Consider the following 25,281-nt stretch of genomic DNA (forward strand, 5'->3'; position numbering starts at 1 on the left):
ATGAAAGTTGAAGAGGAAAGCACAAAAGCAGGACTACAGCTGAATGTCAAAAAGACTAAAGTAATAACAGAAGATTTATGTAACTTTAAAGTTGACAATGAGGACATTGAACTTGTCAAGGATTATCAATAACTGGGCACAGTCAGTAACCAAAATGGAGACAATAAAGAAATCAGAAAAAGGCTAGGATTGGGGAGGGCAGCTATGACAGAACTACAAAAGGTCCTCAAATGCAAAGATGTATCACTGAACACTAAAGTCAGGATCATTCAGACCATGGTATTCCCAGTCTCTATGTATGGAGGTGAAAGTTGGACAGTGAAAAAAGCAGATAAGAGAAAAATCAACTCCTTTGAAATGTGGTGTTGGAGGAGAGCTTTGCACATACCATGGACTGTGAAAAAGACAAATAATTGGGTGTTAGAACAAATTAAACCAGAACTGTCATTAGAAGCTAAAATGATGAAACTGAGGTTATCATACTTTGGACACATAATGAGAAGACATGATTCACTAGAAAAGACAATAATGCTGGGAAAAACAGAAGGGAGTAGAAAGCGAGGAAGGCCAAGCAAGAGATGGATTGATTCCATAAAGGAAACCACAGACCTGAACTTACAAGATCTGAACAGGGTGGTCCATGACAGATGCACTTGGAGGTCACCAATTCATAGGGTCGCCATAAGTCGTAATCGACTTGAAGGCACATAACAACAACAAAAACAACATAGTTAAGATGTAAGACACTGGTGGCTAACCTGTGACTCTCCGGATGTTGCACTCCAATTCTTATCAGCCCCAGCGAGTGTGGCCAATAGTCTACATATTGGGAGTTCTAATAAAGCAACATCTGGCAAGCCAAAGGTTAACCATCTCTGACGTAAGAAAAAAAATCTGCCAAATTAGAGCAAATGTCTTTCTATGCTTGTCCTGTCAGTCCTAATTGACACTGGGCCTTGGACTCAGTTCTCAAAGGTTTTAGGTAGAGATATTTCCCAGCCTTGCTACACAGAATCGATGTCAAGATGCTGGGAATCAAACCTGGCCTTCATATATGGAAAATGGGTGCTCAATAATGAGTCCTTTCATACCCAACCAACAGACAACAACTGACAAAAGTCTATCCTTTAAAATCTGGAAGGAAACAAATCCACATTTTTTTATGAAGTCAGACAAGATGTAAGTGAAAATATAAAGGGGGGGAAAGAGCAATGCATTTAAAAAGTTTACAGCATTAGCTTTTTTTTTTTTTAGGAAAGAATATATGCAAGCAAAACTTACTCATCCCATTATTTTCTTTGTCTCCAGCATTTTTTGCTAAACTCATGGCATATTCACATACTTCCGCTGCTTCTCTCTGAGCGAGCTGCCTCAGACATGCTACTGCAGCCCGACGAAGCAGAAGATGGGAGCTACACAAGTGAACCTGTAACCAAAGCGTATTAAATATATACTTGTCAACATGCTAGTTCCTGCCAAAACGGCCACAGGGGTATGTTATGTGTCTGTGAATATTTTTCAGATCATCGGGGGGGGGGGACAGAGATGGTATCTGGGTATGTGGCAAAGGTGATTACAACACACAGCTATGGAACAGAATGGAAGCAAGCTTTGGTCAAGAAATTCCGGCTCATGTTTAAGCAAGCCCAAATGTCTTTCTTAAGGGCAATAATATATATCTCTGCCTGGACTCTGAAACATGAAAAGCAGAAATGGTGACACAGCATTAGTCAAGCTAAGACAATGCACCTCATGGTTATCTTCTCCCTCCACTGTTCGAGGCACCACCTCTGACCTTACACAGGAACTTAGGAAGCTGCCTTATACTGAGTCAGACAAATGGTCCATCTTTCTCAGTATGACCTACACTGACTGGCAGCAGTTCTCTAGGGTTTCAAAGAGCAGTCTCTCCCAACCCTCCCTGGAGAGGATGGGGATGTTTTTTATGCAGAGCATGTGCTCCAGCACTGAGTCACAGGCCATCCCCTGAACTGCCTCTTTTTGACACCACAGCCGTGTGCCCTTGCTCCCACAGAGAAGTGTTTAACTCCAAAAAGATTAGCTTCCTGCCAATGGAGTGAGTGGGTGGTGACAACCCATTTATGACTCCCTCCCCCACTGCAGGAAAAGTGTTCCTTTCAGGGATGGACTCTTTATGCCCAGAGCATCACCAGGGTTCAAGCATGGACACTGCTTTGTTTGGACTAGCTTTAATAGGAGATAATGCTAAAGAAGATTGAGTGGGAAGGTGCAAAGGGGGCTTATAAACATTTTTGGATGAATGAACTTACAAGCCTCACCACAATCTGGAATCCTGCTTTATCAGTCAAATGCGCTTACAAGTCTTCCCAATCAACATGGGAAAGTCAGGGATCAAGTGCGGGCACCTGGGGTGTGTAGGTACACTGGGGGCAGGGACCACATGTATATGCCCACTCCCCCTCATGTTATGTCTTCATGCATTCTTCTGAACACTTAAGTAGGGCTAACTTTTTGCCGTCATCGGATCTGAATGATGCTGTCAGCTGCCAAGGACAGTACTGCTCTGCGAAGAAAACTAACTAAGAGCAGATGAAGTTCACATGATGTGTTGCAAAGGATATCCAGTCTTGAGTACAAAACTACAGTTTACAGCAAACCTAAATATGATTTACAGACACTTTCAAACCTTTATGGTAAATATTTTCTTCCTAATGAAGGAATATTTTAAACTGTAAACTTCCTTGCTGCTTAGCAGAAAGGCGGTATATAAAACCAATTAATAAATAAGTACATCTAATATATATATATTTAATTAATTTTGCAGAACCATAGCTTTGGAGATAATTGTATACAGGATAATACATCCCCCCCCCCCACCCACCCACCCAATGGAGACCAGCACTTTTCAGAACAGTAATACTTCCATTGCTAGTTTACTAAAGATTATGTTGAATACAGATTTGCTTTTGCCATGTTAGCATGCTGTGAGAATGGAATTTAATTTTATGGAAGGTGTAAGGGTACATAACAATGAGATTCAACATTTCCTTCACAGATATCTACAGTGTTTAGAGTGTTGAAATATTATCTAATCAGCATACTTAATTTTTCCAATATAATTAAAAAAGAAAAGCTTTGCAGCTTATAAAAAAGAAAGAAAAGTTTGTATATAGCATTGCTATTTGGGGAAGGACTGTAGCTCAGTGGTAGAGCATCTGCTTTGCAAAAACATAATCATAAAGGTGCCAAAGTGCTTATCTATCTGCTTGGGCTGCGGCTATTTAAGAAGCCACAGTAGCTTAGAGAAGGGGGGCAGGGTGTGAAGGCTTTCTTAAGAAAGTAGTAAGACAGGTGAATCTCAAGATGGTTACAAATGAAGGACTGAATAAAAATACAACTGTTCAAAGCATTTTGACAAAATGTGTCCCCCCCCCCCCAGTCCCACTCTGCTTGTAATGGAGAGGCAAAGCTTATACTTACACAAAGGCTGGGAACGAGACTGGAAAGGTTAACATGTCGTGGTGCAAACATGTGAAGTTGCTGGAGGCAGGAAATGGCAGCTGCTTGAACAAGAGAATCTGAATGATCTTGTGTAATTGCACACCCCACCAGACATGAGGAACGAATGGTGGAAATGGTGGCTCCATTACCTAACAAAGTTAAAATGTTCCAATCAGCTTGAAATATCTATAGAGTTTTCTCTTTCAGACACAATTTAATATATGTATTTGTTTAATTTTCTATCCTGTCACACACTCCAAACTGGACCTCAAAATCTAATTTCCCACAAAGGCTACAACTTTAAATTCATTTAAACATACAATTTATGGGCTGTCCTTTAGCCCAGGCATAGCTTTCACAAGGCAGCTTACTCAATATTATTATTATTATATATCAAATATATTAAAAACAAGAAATTCTAACATTCACAAAACAGCAGCATGAAAATTGCAACACAGACCAAATATATTCAGTCACTAAGAAAAACATTAAGAAAACAGCAGCTTATACTCTCCCCAGATCTGCTCCAGAGAACTGAGGGAACCACCAGAACAGATTGTGGGAGACAAGAAGGAGGAAAAGTTCCATTGTAGAGCCAGAAGTCCTTGAGCTAGCTGGAGGGAGTATTGGGTTGGATACCACTCGAGATCAGGGCATTTCACAGTAAAATATTTTTTAAAAACATAAAATACCTAATATATTAGAATAAGCTAAAATGGACCATTGGTCTCACCTGAAGGGTGATTTTCATAGGAGGAATGCCATCATGTGGGTTATAGCTCAACCTATCGTCCGAAGGCAAGAATGTTTCTGAAGTCAAGACTAGGGGCGTCAGGCCCCTCCCACTCTCCAGTTCATTCGCAGCGAGTCCAGAGAGATATCTAAAAGTGCAGGAAAAAGGGCCAACTGGCCTACCAGCAAAGACATAATACAATAACAGTATTCAGAATAACATGACTCTAACATAGTGATATAACATTAATAGCAGTCTCGACTTCACTAGTAAATGTAATAAAATAGCGTAACAGGAATATATAAAAACCCTAGAAAAGAAATCTAGGTATCCTCCAACTAGGCATCCAAATTTCCTCCAACTGGGAGGGTCGTGATGGCATTCCTCCTATGAAAATCACCCTTCAGGTGAGACCAATGGTCCATTTTCCATAGGAGGAATGCCATCATGCGGGATGTACCAAAGCAACCCATAACAGGGAGGGACGACCCACATTCTAATCATCATTAAGAACTTGTTGCAACACTCGTCTGCCAAAAGAGGCATCAGCAGAGGCATAACGGTCTATTTTATAATGCCTTATAAACGAGTGTGGGTAGACCAAACAGCAGCTCTGCAAATATCAGCAACAGGAGCGTTGGTAGCAAAAGCAGCCGTAGTGGCCGCTGACCTAGTGGAATGAGCTATTATACTAGCTGGAACCGGAAGCTTAAGAGACTCATAAGCTAAAGTAATACATGCACGCAACCAGCGGGATAAGGAGGAATTAGCTACTTTATGCCCCATAGAACTTGGATGAAAGGATACAAACAAAGACTCGGTTCGTCGAATCTCCTGGGTCCTAGACAGGTAGGTCTTGAGAGCCCTCCGGACATCCAATGAATGCCAAGCCTTCTCGAGAGGATGGGTAGGATTCGGACAAAATGAAGGAATAACAACGTCCTGGTTGCAATGGAAAACTGAATTGACCTTGGGACGGAAGGCAGGATCAGTTTTCAGCACAACAGAGTCCTTGTGAAAGACACAAGGATGGCGAGCAGAAGACAATGCGCCCAGTTCCAAAACTCGTCTCGCAGAAGTGATCGCGATCAGGAACAGGACCTTGAATAACAACAGATGTAAAGGCACAGTCCTGAGGGGCTCAAACGGAGGACGTTGTAAAGCCTGCAGCACCTTTGACAAACTCCATGAGGAAAAACGGTGGACTACAGCCGGTGAATGTAGGGTAGTGCCTCTGAGGAAGCGTTTGATGAACGGATGTGAGGCAATAGGGGCACCAGTGAAGGGCACTGAGAGAATGGACGACAGAGTGGACGCATGTCGACGCCATGTGTTGGATCTGAGTCCCATCATGAGGCCCCTATGAAGATATTGCAGCACCTGTGTATTGTAGCCTGTGAAGGATCAAGGTGCTGAGTCTGACACCACCTGGAAAATGCCACCCAAGTATGTTGATAAATACGAGCAGTGGATGGTCTTCTCGAGGCCAAAATAATGTCAATTACAGCATCAGACAGGCCAGCTGATCTCAAATGTCCCCGTTCAAAAGCCATGCTGCTAGCTTGAGCCAATTGGGATCCTGATGCAATATTGGACCCTGGGATAAGAGATCTGGCCTGACCGGGAGTGTCCATGGATCCATTACTGACATGGCAAGGAGATCCGAGAACCACGGTCGACGGGGCCAATATGGAGCTATCAGAACCAATTTGGCCCTCTCGCGCCACGCCTTCCTCAAGGTTCTGGCTAACAGTGGTATTGGAGGGAAGGCGTACAATAGGCCATCCGGCCATGGTAGTGATAGGGCATCCACCGCTTCCGCTGTCGTGTCCAGGTATCGCGCGAAGTACCTGGGTAGCTGGCAATTGCGACTGGAGGCAAAGAGGTCGACTGAGAAGGCACCAAAACGACGCTGGAGAAGATGGAAAACGGTCGGATGAAGCTTCCATTCTCCCGGAAAGACCTGTTGTCTGCTAAGCCAGTCTGCTGTCACATTCCAAATTCCTCTTAGATGTTCTGCTTGCAAGGATTGCAGATGTTGTTCTGCCTCGTCGAATATGAGGGAAGACAGGTTCTGCAGGTCGGGACCTGGTGCCTCCCTGTCTGTTTAAATGAGATTTGGCACACGTGTTGTCCGTTCGAATGAGGACATGGTCCAAGTGGAAGAGAGACTGAAAATGAAGTACAGCTAAGTGGACAGCCTTTAGTTCCAGCCAATTGATGCTTCGAGTTTGCTCTGCTGTGTTTCAAACTCCCTGAACTGACTGGGAGTTGCAGTGGGCTCCCCAGCCAAAGAGACTGGCATCTGTGGTAATGACAGTCCTGTGGGGTTCTCTGAATGGAGTGCCCTGGGTGAGATGTTGTACCCTTGTCCACCAGCGGAATGACAAGCGCCATGTGGGACTCAAGGGGATTGCTCGATGATTTGAGCTGGCCATGTCGTGTTGGAACGGTAGCAAGGCCCACTGTAGCTGGCAAGTATGAGCTCGAGAGCATGGCACAATATGGATGGTGGACACCAACATTCCGAGAGCCCTGGTGAGAAGCATGACGTCTGCAGATGTTTTGTGCATCAGAGATCTTGTGATGTCTGTGATAGCCGTTATGCGATCTGGTGACAGGAGCACAGTCGCTTGCAGGGTGTCCAACATTGCACCTAGATGCTGTAGACGTTGGGTTGGTTGTAGATGGCTTTTGTCAAAGTTAACTAGCCAACCGTGGGCCTCTACCCTGGAAATGTCTATTCCAGCCTCCTCTGGAGGAGCAGAAATCATATGTTGGGAACTCGCAGCCTCGTCCCCCGGGCCGCGTTCCTCGAAGGGGCTGAGACGTGCGGTACAAAGCGAAACGTCTAAAAGGTCTGTGCTCGATGTTTCTGACGGTGGCCAAGACAGGCTTTCGAGTGTCCTTAGGGTCAACAAGCACTGCCTTTAGTGCCTCCTCGCCGAAAAGTAATGACCCGGCATAAGGTGCCCGTGATAGATTAACTCTGGCGGTAGAGTCGGCCTGCCAGTGACGAAGCCAGGGGGTCCATCGGGCAACAACTTGAGCCGCCATGGCGCGTGCTCCTAGCTGATTCGCGTCCAAGGTGGCGTCGGCCACGAAAGCAGCTGTTTTGCACAATTTTATAAGCGATCTGCACAGAAAAACAGGATCTGGATTGGGATCCTCGATGAGGTCATCCAACCACATCATCGCTGCCCTGGCGAAAATAGAGGCTGATGTAGATGCACGCATAGGAAAGGCGGTGGCCTATGAGTCTTGCGTAAGGCAAAGTCCAGTCTCCGCTCAGTGGCATCCTTTAAATGAGATTCTCCTTCCCTTGGCAAGAGGGATCTGGAAACTAAGCTGGAAATTGGCTTGTCTATGCCAGGGACGGCCCGTTTGGTAGTAAAGTCCGGGGCCAAAGGATAAAGTCTGTCCGCAATGTTATTAAATCGGCGTGCTTGTAGAGGGTGAGACCATTCGTCCTTGGCCAGTTTAGCGATGGGATCTGGCACGGGAATGTAGTTTTCTGCTGGAGTGGGGGATTTCAAGACCCTGAGGCATCGAAGAGGCGATAGGATGTATCCTGCTCATGTTCCGAATGGTCACTCCAGTCGTCTCCTTCGTCTTGCAGCGCAAATGCGGACTCCTCCGCACAAGAGACGTCATCAACAAACCTTCCCCTGGCAATGTCAAACGGATTTGGAGAACATGAAGGATTCGTCACACTGTGTACAAATTGGTCCCCACTGTGTTGAGGGATAGCGGGAACTTGTGATGGTGACTGTCTCTGAGCGAGAAACGACAGCATGCCCTAGAAGGTGTGAAATGAACTCATGGGACAGCTGCAGTCCCGGAGATGTAGACAGTTGCTCTTGGATAGGCGGAAGTGCGGACGGCCCTACAGGTAGTGAAGAAGAGTAAGCCCCGGGTTGGGTGACTGTTGGCTGTTCAGGAAAACCCGGAAAGTCCTCCTCATCAAAGGAAGCGGCAGGAGAATGAAAGAGGGTAGTTAGCTGTGCGCGGGTTGACCCCTCTGGAACTGGAACAGATACATAGCAAGGCCGCTTGGTTGTGCTGTGGCTGGAAAGATGTTTAGTTTTGGCAACCGCTTTAGCATGCTTATGTTTGACCGCCTTAGGTGGTTTAGGCTTGGTCGTCTGGTTTGTCTCTGGCTGTTGTTTCAGCATGGTTGCCTGGGTTGTCTCTGGCTGTTCTGCCATCATATATATATTAAGGGTAGCAGTACACTGCCACGATGGGGCAGAATGCACTGTTCCGCCATCTTATATTTTCTATGGGTATCAGTACACTGCCACGATGGGGCAGAATGTACAGACCCGAACAGGCTCAGTACACGGCACACGACTGGGGCAGAATGCACTGGCTGATGGCTAAGTACACTGCCACGATGGGGCAGAATGTACACTATGAACAGTCTTAGTACACGACCAGAATGCATGTCCAGATATCTTGGCACAGTATCCGCAGGTGTGGTACAGTATGGAGCAGAATGTAATATTTGCACAGCTTTGCACAGTATCAACAGCTCTGGTACACGGCCACGGATGGGGCAGAAAGCACAGTTCAAACAGCTTTGCGTGGTATCAACAGCCTTGGTACACGGCCACGGGTGGGGCAGAACGTACAGTTCAAACAGCCTTATATAGTATCAACAGTCTGGTACACGGCCACGGATGGGGCAGAATGTACAGTTCAAACGGCTTTGTATATTATCAACAGCCTTGGTACACGGCCACGGATGGGGCAGAATGTACAGTTCAAACAGCCTGGTATAGTATCAACAGCCTTGGTACATGGCCACGGATGGGGCAGAATGTACAGTTCAAACAGCTTTGCATAATATCAACCGCCTTGGTACACGGCCACGGATGGGGCAGAATGTACAGTTCAAACGGCTTTGTATATTATCAACAGCCTTGGTACACGGCCACGGATGGGGCAGAATGTACAGTTCAAACAGCCTGGTATAGTATCAACAGCCTTGGTACATGGCCACGGATGGGGCAGAATGTACAGTTCAAACGGCTTTGTATATTATCAACAGCCTTGGTACACGGCCACGGATGGGGCAGAATGTACAGTTCAAACAGCCTGGTATAGTATCAACAGCCTTGGTACATGGCCACGGATGGGGCAGAATGTACAGTTCAAACGGCTTTGTATATTATCAACAGCCTTGGTACACGGCCACGGATGGGGCAGAATGTACAGTTCAAACAGCCTGGTATAGTATCAACAGCCTTGGTACATGGCCACGGATGGGGCAGAATGTACAGTTCAAACAGCTTTGCATAATATCAACCGCCTTGGTACACGGCCACGGATGGGGCAGAATGTACAGTTCAAACAGCCTTGTAAAGTATCAACCGCCTTGGTACACGGCCACGGATGGGGCAGAATGTACAGATCAAACAGCTTTGTATGGTATCAACAGCCTTTGTACACAACAGCCTTGGTACACGGCCACGGATGGGGCAGAATGTACAGATCAAACAGCTTTGTATGGTATCAACAGCCTTTGTACATGGTCACGAATGGGGCAGAATGTACAGTTCAAACAACCTGGTGCACAGCAAGTGCAGTAGCAATAGTCTTGATGAAACGGTCACAGTGAGATTGTACTGGTTCAGATAGTTGCAGTAATCAAACAGTTGCCAGAGCCAGCAGCAGTAGCAGATTTAATAAAGGAATCTTGTATAGTAGCAAGAGCCTCTGCACACTAAGATCGATCAGCCTGGTGCACAGTCAGTGTAGTATTAATAGTCTTAATGAAACAGTCACAGGTGCACTGTCAGTGGAGAGAAGAGATTATACTAGTTCAGATAGTAGCAGTAATCGAATAGTTGCCAGGGCCAGCAGCAGGAGCAGATTTAATGGAGGAACCTGTGAAGACTATAGGATCCAATCTGGAACACACACACAAAGGGCAGGTCACACAGTGGGAGCTGACAGAAGGCCTGGGCTCTGCTATCCATAGCCCGTGGAATAAAGACCCCCCTTTGCAATACTAATGGGCTAGCAGAAGGAGCGGGAAAAATTGACCAATCAGAGAAGGCTTGTGGAGATGAAGAAGCAATGGCGGTCCCCTGGGAGCACCAGCCAACGAAAAAACGGCCTCCAATTTAAAAAGGAGACGCTCTGGAGCCGCGGGGCTGAAAGGCTCGATCGCGGCTGTAAAAGCCAGGGAAAAGAGTCTGCCAGAGAGGCAAGACGGCCAGCAGAATCCCCTAGTGATTGTAGGCTTAGGGAGACTGAGTAAGCCGCAACCTGCGGGCGACTGGCGCGGTGAGATTTAAAGCTGCTGCAGAGCGAGCCGGGGGAGGCGGGGCAGTGATAGTATGAGGAGCCGCAGCTGCAGGCTCTAGGCATAAACCGCCGCGACGGAAAGGCCAGGAACAAAAGATAAAAGGAAGCCTCAAGGGCAGGCTCCTGTGCGGGAAGTGACTTCAAACGGGCACGAAAACAAGCGGTGTGGAAAGGCCGGGAGCTGCAGCCGCAAGCTCCCACCTGAAAGAAGAGAGAACCGCAGCCGTGGTCTCTCTGAGAGCCGTTAGGCTAAAACCTGGGAAAAAGGCAGAAAAACGGCCCGGGCAAGGGAGAACCCCCCCCCCAAGGATTCCCCAGGAAAACAAAACAAACGATGTGAAAAACAAGACAGAGGGAAGGGAAGTGTGAAACACACAGACAACAAAACTTCCACACCCTGTCAGACAAATACACAAATGACTTAGCTAGAAGCTACGCTATCAATATCAAACTTGTTCGGTACGAAGGCAAGAATGAACTGGAGAGTGGGAGGGGCCTGACGCCCCTAGTCTTGACTTCAGAAACATTCTTGCCTTCGGACGATAGGTCGAGCTATAACCCGCATGATGGCATTCCTCCTATGGAAAATGAATCATTCTTAACTTACCATACATGGTAATGTCTTCACCAGGTACTGGAAAGGCATAAGAGTGGGCCCCAGGCAAGCCTGCCAGGAAAGAGTATCCCACAGGCAAGGTGCCACCAATGAAAGCCCATTTCCCTGGTAGGTACCGTTGTACCTCAGAGATAAGGCTCTGATGAGGATCTCAAAAGAGGGGCAGGTACACAGAGACAGGAGATCCTGCAGATACCCTAGCCCCAAGCCATGAAAGTCTTGAAAGGTCAAGTTTAGTACTTTTCCACTGGGTTCAAAAACAGAGGAACCAGAGCATTTGGCAAAGCACCAGCATAATATGCTCATAATGCCTGGTCGCTGTTAACAGTCCTGCAATAATATTCTAAATTACCTGCCGTTTCCTAACTATCTACAGAGATGGTCCCACACGTAACACACTGTAAGAGTTTGACCTGGAGGTTACCCAAAGCATGAATCACTAAGTCAAGGCAATCTCTGTTCTGTTAGGTTTGCTCACTAGTCGTGCCCTTAAGCTGGTAAAAGGTACTCCATGCCACTGAGGAAATACGTGCCTCAAGTAACAGGGAGCACTCCGAACTGCAAATGTGTTCTTTCAGAGAGCGTACACCTCTGTCCAAAGCAGGACACATATCACTCACTCAGGCAGCTGAACCACCTACCAACAGCGTATTCTCTTATGTGGATTGAAGCTTAGGCTTGCATCCATTCCAGCACTAAGTACGCTTCCCATCTGCGGAAGGATTTCTGCTTGCACAACAGGACTTCTTTCTCCTTCTCCTTTCCCCACACTCTCCATAAATCTGTCCTGGGAGTTCCCCCGACCCACTGCAGTATGTTTGAGGAGGGTGTGGGGAAAAGTCCCACATCGTGCAAGCGGAAATCCTTGTGCAGATGGGACACTTACTTAGCATTACATTAGATACAAGCCTCGGTATGTTGGTCCTCATCCATCCTATTACCATACTCAAGCCTGATTTAGCACTTTCGTGTGCTAAATGTGTTTAGTATAAAGAGACTTCCTCTCTTTAACAACACTATGAAATGTTCTCAGGTATAAATTAAGAAATAAAGTGAAGACAGACTAGAGTACTTGGACTGCAATCTTAACACCACTTACCTGGGAGTAAGCTCCACTGATTTCGGTAGGACTTACTTCTGAGTAGACATAGTTAGGGTTGTGCTTTAAGGTTTATTTAAGGTTGTGATCTTAGGTATATTTGTTTGAAAGCTTTTTTTAAAAAAACTTTAAAACTACAATCCTGTCTCTCACTGACAACTAACTACTTGCAATAAAATGTGCATGTAATTTGACAGGAGGATTGCAATCTTCATTTTCATTAATTTATACACTAACCTTGTAGCTCAGGGCCAACAGTTGTTATTATGGCTCCTAAACATCGACCCAAACATTGGTGTACTTCTGTGTGTGATGGAGGCACTGTCAGAAGTAGTGTGAGAACCAAAGACAGAGTGGGCTCTACATATCCACGGTACATCGGTCCACTGGAGTCCACTATTAAAGCAAGCGAATGGAGAGACCATGTCTAGAAGAAGAATGAATCTTTTAGTAACATACTTTTGGCACAGTTCACTAGGATTATGGTAGGTATGGCTGCCACTGTAGGACAAGTCTTCTCAGTCTCCATCACACCATCTCTCTCTGGCTTGGGAAACCAACTCTGAAGCCCACTTCCTGACTGCTATTAAAGAAAGTCAAACACAGAACCTGCTCTTGGTCCACAGAATGAAAAGTGGGGAACCAGAGCCACCTGGGGCCACATGGTTTAAGGCTTCTGTGAAATGGACCCGTAACACTAACAGAATACCAATGTGTGGTAGGCACACCCAAACGCTGAAGACATTTTTATTTACAGATGTTTTTGTAGTTTGGTAACAGGATGTTCAGTCCTAAGCAGCAATATTAAATCAATGTTTAATGAGTTGTTCATATTTCTTTTTAGCATTATGTTTTGTTGTTCATAATTCTTTTTAGCATTATGTTTTTACTATTTGTGTTATGATGTTCATGTTTGTTATACATCAGCCAGAGCAATTCATAAATATTTTAATTAGTTAATTAATTAAAACACCCTATTTTATTTAACTGAAAGGGAAAGGTGGGTTGGACCTCTACTGCTTGGACCCATCATAATTCATATTTTAAGAGGTCAGGGAAAGCCTGCACACGCCTTGGGTTCTGACTACATCCTCAGAGTGGCTGATTAACTTTGACAGTTATTGCTATAGCCTGCATTTAATAAGATGACCCCCAGAGAACACAAAAGGACAGGGAAGTATGCTGTTATAGCAAATAATGAAGCAGATAAGCATATGTGAATTCTGAGCAAGTCCAACTGAAGGAAAATTTGGGAATTCCACAGTGGAGAAGGGGAAGTGGCTACTAGCCATGATGGTTATGCTCTCCTTTCATGGTTGGAGGTGGGATGCTTCTGAATGCCAGCTGCTGGAAACCACAGGGGAGCAGATTTTTCTTGCACTCAGGTCCTGCTTGGGAGCTTCCCATGGGCATCTGGTTGGCCACTGTGTGACAGGTTGCTGGACTAGATGGACCACTGGCCTGATCCTGCAAGCTCTTACGTTCTTAAATACAGTAGAATGGTAGCAGTTCATTCAGTTGGAAGAGAAAGTGGAAGAGACAGAGCTTAGAAGATTGAAGACCAAGCAGGCTCCAGTGAGGCGGGGTATGTGTCCTGCTGGGGAATTGTTAGTAGGGCAGAAGAGAGCACTCTAACCCATCCTTTATCCAGCCCCATAATTCAGGTAATTAGAACACTTTCCTATGTCACAGAATTGTTCAGCAGATAAAAATGGGAGCAGAAGGTATGCTGTCTTGAGCTCCTTAGAGGAAAGGTTGAACAGAAATGTAAAATAAATACATTTTGGCTGGGTTGTGCTTAGTATCTACTTTGAGTAGTGCCAAGAGAGAGAAATATGTTCAGAATGTTTACCAAATGGCTAGTATGGCTGTTAATACTGAAAAGCTTGAAGCAAGAAAACATGTGTTTATGCTCAGAAATCTTTATGCCTTTTAAAAAGTTTGCAGAATTTACTGCCTGATTTTTTGGACAGCAATGTTTTTTATAATATAGTTAAAAACATCCACATACAGAGTGGAGCATAATAAAGTATATAATCCTTAAACTGTGCTGGATGTTATATCTGCTTTACCTGGACTTCTGGAGAGGTTCCATCTTGTGCCAGTGCTAACAGTATGCTGACACTGGTTTTCAAGTGCTGCCCAGAACCTATTCCTCCAACGTAACGATGAAGACAGCCAAGAGCCAAGGAATGGCCTGTTCTTGATACAACATCTCTAGCAGATTTTAACCTGTCAAGATTTTTTTAAGTTGAATTTTTGTTAAATCTGTTATCTATAACAGTTTTGTTAAGACCAAATAAAAACAAACAATCCAAGATTATTTTTCAAGATCACATATATACAAAACCTTTTCTTCAACCTAGGAACGCAAAACTGATCAGCTCCTTGTACATACATTCTTTCAGCTAAGTTACTTACTTTTTAATTTATTATGAACCAAAATTACAAACTATATACAATTTATACAGTGTTCACATTGTTTTACTGAGCACACAGAGGTGAAAACTGTAACCAATGTGAAACGAAACATAAGAATGCCTGATGTTACACTCAGGCAAGAGATTTATTAAACAAAGCTTTCACTTTACTTAAGAGCAAAAAGTTCAACGTACTTGTCAAAGCTGTATTGAGCCATTCTGGCAATAAAAGTTGCTTCTCCAACAACCTGTGCCATTCTGCCAAGAGCTTCTCCTGCAGCACATCTCAGAATGGGGTTAGGATTATCAAGGGCCCCCATAACTAGTGTTAAGGCAGACTTGCGAACTTCTTCTGGCCCTAAAGTACTTTTATTCTCAGCTAAACCCTTTAACAGAAGGGGGAAAATGAACTTTTGCAGAAAGCCATATAGTACTTCACAACTATTGTTTCTGTAAATGAATTTCCTACATTTCCAATCATGGAAAAGTTTAAGTTTTGACACTTTTTAGCAAATGTCTGACAGTCACAGATGTAAAGGTGCCTTTCACTCACAGAAAGGCTGTTTCTGGCTTGGCAGAAGAGTGCTGCATGATACATCTTGTTTTGCATGCTATGACGTAGCTCCTGATATTTTGTTGTGTGAAGTGTTCCACTAGCGCTTGTACAACAGTGCTAATTAATGAATTCATGCCACTTACAAGTTCTCTCTAACCACCTGTTTTTAAATTTGTTTGACACTTGTGATCTTTTAGTGTGGCAGCACCTATTCTATGGAACTCCCTGCCTAGTTATATTAGACAGACACCTTTGTCTAGATACCTGCCAAAAATCCCTTTGTTTCAGCAAGTCTATTCAAACATGTAATTTTACTATGTACATTTGTTTTTAAAGTTTGTTGATTTTATCTATATTTTAATAATTGTAGTATGTCAGCTATTATTAAAATCTGTTTTATTTCTATTCTTAATGAATATTTATATCACTTTATATAAAAGGTATATAATTAAGCGGTACATAAATCTTGCTAAATAAACAAACAAACAAACAAACACTACCCAACATTGTGCAAGTTGAATTCCCCTTCCTTTCCTCCCATCTACAGCCCCCACATTTGCTTTGGAGGGTTGGGGGCCCCTCCAGAGCAGATTTGGGCAAGGGGGGGGGCTGCAGAAGGGAGGACAGGAAGGGGAAATCTCACTGTGCAAGCAGAAACTTATTCCACAAGCAGACTGACAGTGCTGGATGTCGCCATAGCGTTTTTTATTGAAACACATCAAGGTGCATATATGTGTTCTATCCTAGAAAGCTCCTCAGAAAACTCTTCACTGAGAACAGAAATAAAGGCAACTTGGAATACATTTCCTTATGTATCCTAAAATTTGTTTAAGATTTTTTAGATATTTTAGTGCTTTGCTGAATGAATGAACTAACTAACTAAAATCTAATGAGCAGTTCTTAATTTCCAATACTGTTGGAGAGGATACTTTATCCTCTGAATTATATGAGTATTATAATAATGATCAGAAATAAATTTGCATGCACACAGGAACACTTCTACAGATGTCTCACAATTTCAGCATTGTTATAATAGCAGGACAGCAAATACAAATTACAGCAAGACGACGACAACATTATACTTTTTAAAGAAGGTTTACCTTTAACGCACTGAGAACAGCAGTAAAAATATTAAGCTGCACAGCTTGCTGACGAACACCTTTTGCCTGCTTGACACATTCTGCAAAATGATCCAACATCTGTAGTCTATAAATACAAATATTATGAGAAAGTTATTCCTTAAAGGAATAGAATTTATAAAATGTACATACCCCAGATGTAATGACTGCAAGATGCCTCTATGTGGCTAAGGACTATACCACAGTTTGAGGCCATGTAAATGGAACTATTTATTACGTTATTACGTATCTTAAAAGTAGCACTCAGGAGATTTCAAGCAACATTTGCTATTGGGCTGTTTGCACATCTAATAGCATCATCTCATTGGGCAAGCTGAAGCTGCGGGAGGTTCTGCTACACAAAGGCTCCATAATTAGGCTTGGCAACAACTGTCCATTGTTTTGAGGTGTGGAGATACAACAAAGTGGAGGTAAAGTTATCTAACTTTGGGCTCTCCTTTTGGAAAAATCACCAATAGGTCACTCAAAGACTATAGTAATTTATTCTCCTATCAGAACCAATCTAACATACATACTTCAGGTAAGATGTAGAGACAGATCTTTCATTTGCAAATCTGAAGGTGGTTTTTGCTAATTACAGTAGAATTAGACATGCAAATTAGTTTTGAACATATTTCTTAACACATTCAAATAAGTAATTAGGATAGCAAGCAGACATAATTTATCCTCAAGTACTGTATAATGCAGATTACAAGACAAAATATAATTTTCAAACTTTGAAAATTGTGGACATATTTGTTAATAGCTAACTTTTAAACAGGATTCTCATTTTGATATTGTTGGATTCAAGAGCATTATAATGAGGCATTTGCACATCAGCTCATCTGATCTAGGCTCCCCAAATACACGTTTCTGGTCCTCCATGAGCCTACTGATTTTGATGGCAGTGGCAAAAAGAAAAAAATATTAAAAGATGACACAGTGCTGGAGTGGACACAAATCAGTCACTCCTCAGTCATCGGATCAGTTATTTGAAAAGCAGAGGGAGGAACAATAACCTCACTCACTCCTCAACTGATCTGCACACATTAACTGAGGAAGGAGGTTCTGTGAGTGTGTGAGCGCATGTATTGGATGGCCACATCCACCACTGTCATGCGGCCTCCAGAGTGTTGGTCACAGGTGAACACATCCCTCATGCCAAAAAAGCTTAGCCTCCCTGGCTATAAACTGACCTGTGTTTGTAGGACACGTGAGGGAAAACGACTCCAAAAAGAGCAACTGAGGCATCAATGACCGATACTCCCAAAGGAAGAGGACCAGGCACAGCTTCACCAGCAGGTATGCGCAAGTAAATGGAAGATGGGTCATGTTCTAGAGCACCACTTCCAGAGGCACTGTTTGGCTGGAGCTGTAAGGCATTGAAACAGTTGAAATATGATTGATACATAACATTCACATCTTAATGAGTTTATTTTTATTTCTAAATTATTTTTGTTCAGTGGCACCTATACTTCTGCAGTTTACACAGTACCAAGAAAATCTAAAAAAAACTACACTGGGGTTCGCTCAAGAAATTTGAAAAAGGCAGAACACTGAATACTTGGGACCTTTTTTTTAATGGTTTGATACCTGATCCTCAATTGATTTGTGGTCTGTTTCCTGCAGCCAAGAGCCAAGGAGAACACTATCATCATAATGGCAAAGTGATCTAAGAAGGGATGTAGTAGTATTGGCAGAGTTGTCTGTCAAAGTAAATTCTGCCACCAGCTCCCGAAGAAGTGCATTAAATGATCCTAAAGGAAATGGAAGGAAAAAATAGCAAAAGATAAGTTTTTTTACATCATGTAAATCAACAGGCATGATATGAAACAGTCACAGAGATTATGGAGGACAGGAAAACCAATGTTAATATTATTCCTAGGAAGCCCATGATAATCTCACATTCATCTGCCTGAAAAGCCAGATCCATGTTGCCTTGTGCAATCAGATTGACAGGAAGAGCAAATCTGATTCCCAAAAAGCCAAATATGCACATTTGACCAAAAACAAAAAATGGCTATCAGAAATACTCTCATCACAGGCACATGGCAAGGTGAAGTAATGAAAACAAAACTGTACTGCTTTACTATAATACTAGAGAGTATTAACTAGTAGATTTGATTTTGAATGACATAAAGCATGAATAAATATAGCAGAAAAGAAACAGAGACTAGAATTCAAAGAATTCTTCACCACGTACAATTGCCACCTTTTCCATTTGGTGGCAGCCCCAAGTATTCAATGAAATGCTGATCCCTAATCTTTAGAGCAGATGTTCAGAAGGCACAGAGAGCTACTACTGAAAAAGAGGATGAAAAGCTTCAATACACGTACAATAGACTATACATAAAACGTTTCTTATCAGCAAGATAATTTAGTCATTATCTACATCCAGTTCAATGTTTTATATTTTTCTTCTCAAAAAAATATTGTACATAATGATCTTAATTGATCAAAATGATTTTTTTACAGTCCATTTGCACACTTAAAAAAAGCCCTCAAGGGGGCAGTGCAACCCCAACATGTGTGTGCACCACCTCTGGAGAATTATCATTTACGGTGGGATATAGTTATGGACCTCCTCTAGGATGCACACCTTAACATGGTGAGGGGGTTTTAGAGTGTCAAAGAAGCTGAGAGCAATGCCGTCAGGAGTCCAGATCAAGAGGCTAGACTCCTAGCAGGGTCACCTAAGGTGGAATGGTCAAAGCTGAGACACCAGACTAGAATCAGGGCTGGTCCCAAAGGGCAGCCAGGTCGGGCCCTGGCCAAGGGCCCCTGGAGCCACACAGGCCCCTGAGGGGCCTCTTGATAGGGTGGGGGAGGAGAAGCGCTCCTTTTCCGCGATCCACGGCAGAGTAGCTGCCAGGGATTGCAGGGAGGGAACTTCTTCCACCCGCCTACCCGTCTCTGTCTTTTGCAGCTGCACACGCACGACTGCCACTAACCAAAACAGTGACCGAGGTTTCCCTAAGGGGCTAAAGCCGCCACCATTTTGGTTGATGGCAGCGATGAGACAGGAGAGACGGAGATAGCGAATGGGCAGGTGGAAGAAGCTCCCTCCCTGCGAAAGACAGGTAGGCGCACGTGGCCCAAGGCAAGCTGGTGCCCAAGGGTCCCAGCATGTCTGGCGCCGGCCCTGACTAAGATGCACCCAGACTCAGAAAAAGGCAATGGTAAACCACCTCTGAATACCTCTTACCATGAAAATCCTATGAACAGAATATCCAAAATGCAACACAAGATAGTGAACAGAAGCTATTGGAGGTCGCTGATTCACAGGGCCGCCATAAGTCGAAATCGACTTGAAGGCACATAATAACAACAACATTGTTATGGACAACATTGCTGCACCTCAACTACTTCCATGGCCCCAATATAGTCCCCACTGGAGCTGACTGAAATCTGCATATGAATAAAACTGGCATAGAAATCAAAACCACCATCCCATAATCCAAATAATCTCCAGCTAACTCATCTACTGAAAAACAGACCCAAAGAGCATGGTGCCAAGAAACTAAAATCCAGAAGGTAGCCGGCCAAACCACGAAGAGTCTGGATTCACCCCCTCCCCTTTACATTAGGTAGGTATAGAGTTTAAAACATTTCCAGCTAACTTATTACTCCAATTGAACCATCATCGAGAGACGGGATACAGAAATCCATGAGATACTATCCAGTGGTTATCCTCCAAGTTAAAGTTCAGCCAATAGAAAGGCAGAGCTGCCTAGAGCATAGCTGAAACATCAGACTTCCTGTCCCCCAAGACTAGGGAGGCTCCTTCTTCTTGATATCATAAGTAATCCTACATGGTATTTGTGAGGTACCCTTGCTTTGAGGCATAGCTGATACATGTACTGTATTACAACAAGGGTGGGGAACCTTTTCTGGCTAGCAGGCCGTATCCTAATTTCCCCAAACCATGGCAGACTGAATTTTACAGATGGGCAGGGCATTCACCTGATATCATAGCAATGTCTGCAGATGGGCAGGTGGGTGTGGTTTGGGAAAAATGTCATGGGGCCAAGATTGGCCTACAGGCCACAGGTTCCCCACCTCTGGTGTATAGGGTTATTTCTGATCTTTGTAATATTTAGAGTTCATGTTTACTTTTTCTGGGAGTTTTGATGGTGGTATGTGTGTGCACATGTGTATACACAAGAATTCTGGTTCTGCAAGTTTAATTGTCCTCTAGAAAAATAAATTATTTGTTCCTAGAAATGATCTTGTATAAAGTAACCAAAAGCTCACATGGCTGGTTTGACATATGGAACTGAATATTAAGAATATAAAGGATGTGGAGCCAAGTGTTAATAACAGCAGCAAAAAAGCTGGTGTAATTACCTTCATATGTTTTTGGTGGTAACAAAGCCAAAATATCATAAAGTCTTAATCGGACCATTGCTGCACTAGCCTTCAGATGAGCTCCATGGGCTTTAATTACAGAGGGAATGCTATAATGTTAAAGAGAAGTGAAGATTAATTATTATTAAAATTATGAAATGATAAACTGTAGACACAGTATATTCTGAGATACCAAAAATACATATAAATAAGTTTTCCAAGTTTTAAAATTATTAATTGAAAAAATAAGTGCTGTGTTAGAGTTTTATTTTTTTCACAATACCTTAAATAAGGCTTGAACTCATTATCCACCAAGCCAAGTACAGCCCACCAGCCACATATTGTGGCCTATTGTGGTTGAAGACTAATTTTTTTAGTCACAAAAGGTTTCTAAGTGGGCCACAAGACATCACTGGTGGGAAGCACTAGGTTCAAGTCTCCTTTAATCATAGAATCATAGAGTTGGAAGGGGCCTTGTAGGCCATCGAGTCCAACCCCCTGCTCACAGCAGGAAATCCACAGCTAGAGCATCTCCCGCAGATAGCTGTCCAGCCTCTGCTTGAAGACTTCCAGAGAAGGGGATCCCACCACCTCCCTAGGCAGTCGGTTCCATTGCCGAACTGCCCTTACTGTCAAGAAGTTCCTTCTAATGTCCAATCTGAATCTACGCTCCTGAAACTTAAAACCATTAGACCTAGTCCTACCCTCTGGGGCAGCAGTGAACAAATCTGTACCCTCCTCTATGTGACAGCCCTTCAGGTACTTAAAGAGTGTAATCATGTCGCCCCTCAGCCTTCTCTTCACCAGACTGAACATGCCAAGTTCCTTCAACCTTTCCTCATAAGACTTGTTCTCCATACCGGCTATCATCCTTGTCGCCCTCTTCTGAACCCGCTCTAACTTGTCTATATCTTTCTTAAAATGAGGCGCCCAGAACTGAATGCAGTATTCCAGGTGAGGCCTGACTAATGCAGAATATAGTGGGACTATTACTTCCCTCGACCTGGAAACTATAGCTCTGTTTATGCAGCCCCAAACCGCGTTTGCCTTTTTTGCCGCAGCATCACACTGCTGGGTCATGTTCAACTTGCGATCCACTACAATTCCAAGGTCCTTCTCACACGCACTACTGCTAACCCGGGTATTTCCCATCCTGTACCCGTGCATTTTGTTTTTGTGGCCTAAATGCAGAATCCTGCATTTGTCTTTACTGAATGTCATTTTATTAATTTCAGCCCAATTTTCTACTCTATCTATACTATCATAAGCCAGGACTATCAATGAATTGCTATGATATGCACACAAATTCATTTTATGCATTATAAATTCTGTAAAAGTATTTTTAAAGAAGCATCATGCCTTCAAAAAACAAAGATTTTAAAAATGGAAATTTCAAATTTGAAAAAGGAGAGACATGACATAAAATTAAACTTTAGCAAGTTGAAGTGTCAACATTTTCTCCATTTTGATATTCAACTGAATAATTTTAAAATGAGAATGGACCATTGGTCTCACCTGAAGGGTGATTTTGCTGGCATCATGCCATCACGTGGGTAATAGCACCATCTTGCATCCGAAGGCAAGAATGTATTGAAGTCAAGACCTGGGGCATCAAGCCCCTCCCACTCCAGTTCATTCGCAATGAGTCCAAAGTGGTATATCTGAGAAGTACAAAAGGTCAACGGGCCTACCAGCAAAGAAAATAGAGACACTGTCCCAAATAATACCACAGAACTACATTCATTGTAACAGATCTAGAAAGGTCTTGACTCAACCACACAGTGCAAAACAGTACAACTTTGAACAGTAATAATTTGAAAGGTGGTACAAAATACCCAGACATCCTCCAACAGGGAGGGTCGTGATGGCATGATACCTGGGAAAATCACCCTTCAGGTGAGACCAATGGTCCATTTTCCCCAGGTAGCATGCCATCACGTGGGATGTACCAAAGCAGCCCCCAACATGGAGGGACCACCCGCTGATTACTTGTCAGAAAGAACCTGTTGCAGAACAAGCCTCCCAAAACAGGCATCGGCAGAGGCATAACGGTCTATCTTATAATGTTTTATAAAGGAATGTGAAGTAGACCAAACAGCCGCTCTGCAAATCTCTGCAAGAGGTGTGTTGGTTGCGAAAGCAGCTGCGGTGGCTGCTGACCTAGTCAAGTGCACTGTTATCTTACTAGGCACTGGAAGCTTAAGCGCCTCATAGGCCAACGCAATGCAAGCACGCAACCAACAAGACAAGGTTGAGTTAGCAGCCTTTCTTCCCAGAGTACGTGGGTGAAAGGATACAAGCAATGAATCCGTTAATCTTATGTCCTGGGTTCGAGACAGGTAGGTCTTGAGGGCCCTCCGGACATCTAGCAAGTGCCAGGCCTTCTCCAGTGGATGGACGGGGTTAGGACAGAATGAAGGAAGAACGATGTCCTGGTTGCAGTGGAAAGCTGAATAGACCTTAGGGCAAAAGGAGGGGTCTAGATGCAATACCACTGAGTCCTTATGGAAGATGCAAAGGTGTTGGGCCAAGGACAGTGCCCCCAACTCTGAAACCCTTCTCGCTGAGGTGACTGCAACCAGGAACAGGACCTTGAAGAACAACAGCCGTAATGGGACTGACTGAAGGGGCTCAAAGGGAGGGTGCTGCAAGGCTTGCAGGACCTTTGATAAACTCCACCATGGAAAACGGTGACATACTACCGGCGCTAGTAGGGCAGCTCCCTTCAAAAAGCGTTTGATAAGCAGGTGTGAGCCCATAGGAACACCAGGAGATGAAACGGAAAGAATAGAAGATATGGTGGAGGTGTGGTGACACAAGGTGTTTGCTTTAAGACCCATCTTCAGACCTCTATGTAGAAACTGCAACACCTGTTGCACAGTAAGCTTGAGAGGGTAGGAAGTCCTGGGACTCACACCATTTGGAAAAGGCAAACCAAGTGGTTTGGTAGATGCGAGATGTTGACAGCCTTCTGGATGCCAGGATTGCATCAACAACCTCATGAGATAGTCCTGCGCGGATCAACTGTCCCCATTCAAACACCAAGCTGTCAGACTGAGCCATTCGGGGTCTGGGTGCCATATCGAACCCTGTGACAAAAGATCTGGCTGGACTGGCAACCTCCAAGGATCTGTTACTGAAAGACAGAGCAGGTCGGAGAACCACTGCCGGCGAGGCCAGTATGGGGCTATCAGGACCAGTCTGGCCCTTTCGCATCACAGCTTTCTCAGCGTCCTGCTCAGTAATGGTATTGGGGGAAAGGCGTATAGCAGGCCGTCCGGCCACAGTGTCAACAGTGCATCCACAGATTCCACGGTCGTTTCTAGATATCTTGAGAAGTGCCAGGGCAGCTGGCAATTGTGACTGGAAGCCAACAGATCCACTGAGAGGATGCCGAACCAATGTTGGAGAAGGCTGAACACCACCGGGTGAAGTTTATATTCTCCCAGAATCATCTGTTGTCTGCTGAGCCAGTCGGCCATCACATTCAAAACACCACTGAGATGTTCTTCCCTCAGTGACTTCAGATGCATTTTGACCCAGTGGAAGAGTTGGGATGCTTCCATCTGGAGGGAATGTGACCTGGTTCCCCCTTGCCTGTTCAAATGCGATTTGACACAGGTGTTGTCTGTCCGAATCAATACATGGTCCAAAAGGAATACAGGCTGAAAATGTCGAAGGGCAAGGTGGACAGCTCTCAGTTCCAGCCAGTTGATGTGCCAGCCACAAACGCTGCAGCCTTGTGTAACTTCACCAGGCCCTTCCTGAGCCTGACCGGATCTGGATTAGGATAATCTAAGAGCTCGTCCAGCCACATCATAGAAGCTCTTGAAAAGATGGAAGCTGCAGCAGAGGCCCAAATAGCAAAGGCGGTAGCCTCGTGATTTTTACGGAGAGAGTAGACTATCCATCGCTCAGAAGGATCCTTCAGCTGTGAGTCCCCTTCTTTTGGCAGGAGGGACGTCGAGACCAAACTAGAAATCGGCTCGTCTATCCCCGGGACGTTCAGGCGATTCATGAACTCCAAGGTCAAGGCATAGAGTCTGTTGGCAAGGATAGAAAAACGGTGTGCCTGCAGTGGGCGAGCCCATTCTTCCTTGGCCAGTTGTCGATGGGGTCTGGCACAGGAAGGTAGTGATCTGCCAATCTGGGAGATTTGAGGACCTTGCCCCCCTTCACAGGAGTAGTGGTAGATTTAGGTTGTAAAGCTGGAGGCCTAAAGTGTCCAGAACTCTACTAGCGAGGCGAATATAGTCGGCCGAATCAAAAAGGCAATAGGACGAATCCTCCTCCAGTTCTGAATCACCGCTTCACTCATCTCCCTCAGCTTGTAGAGAATAGGCAGGATACTCCAAACTGGTAATCTCATCGCCAATCCTGCCCCTAGCGACACTGAATGGGTTTGGTGAGGGTGGTGGAACTACCCTACCTCATTGCAGCAGCAATGACCCATAGCACCAGATTGTTGCTGCGCACTCTGCTGAAGCAATGGATTCACCTGTGACCGTGACTGCACTTGTGAGAAGAAGCCCAGTATGTCCTGCAACTGTGAGAGAAATTCAGGAGACAACTGCAACCCCAAGTAGAGGGGCAA

At 44.3% G+C, this 25,281-nt stretch overlaps 1 protein-coding gene across 8 annotated transcripts in view; it reads right to left on the reverse strand.

Annotated features, from left to right (window-relative positions):
* HEATR5B (HEAT repeat containing 5B) overlaps window positions 1-25,281 on the reverse strand; it is a 113,922-nt gene that overhangs the window by 53,324 nt on the left and 35,317 nt on the right. For all 8 annotated transcript variants that reach the window (XM_061624716.1, XM_061624712.1, XM_061624713.1 and 5 more), the window contains 9 exons: window positions 20,688-20,797; window positions 17,934-18,097; window positions 17,537-17,712; window positions 16,323-16,428; window positions 14,862-15,052; window positions 14,319-14,478; window positions 12,484-12,673; window positions 3,463-3,632; window positions 1,282-1,426 (listed from right to left, as the gene is read on the reverse strand). In XM_061624716.1, the coding sequence (XP_061480700.1) occupies window positions 1,282-1,426; window positions 3,463-3,632; window positions 12,484-12,673; window positions 14,319-14,478; window positions 14,862-15,052; window positions 16,323-16,428; window positions 17,537-17,712; window positions 17,934-18,097; window positions 20,688-20,797 (1,412 nt within the window). The remainder of the gene's footprint in view (window positions 1-1,281; window positions 1,427-3,462; window positions 3,633-12,483; window positions 12,674-14,318; window positions 14,479-14,861; window positions 15,053-16,322; window positions 16,429-17,536; window positions 17,713-17,933; window positions 18,098-20,687; window positions 20,798-25,281) is intronic.

The sequence above is a fragment of the Rhineura floridana genome, chromosome 4 (genome assembly GCF_030035675.1).
Source record: "Rhineura floridana isolate rRhiFlo1 chromosome 4, rRhiFlo1.hap2, whole genome shotgun sequence".
Taxonomy (NCBI): Eukaryota; Metazoa; Chordata; class Lepidosauria; order Squamata; family Rhineuridae; genus Rhineura; species Rhineura floridana.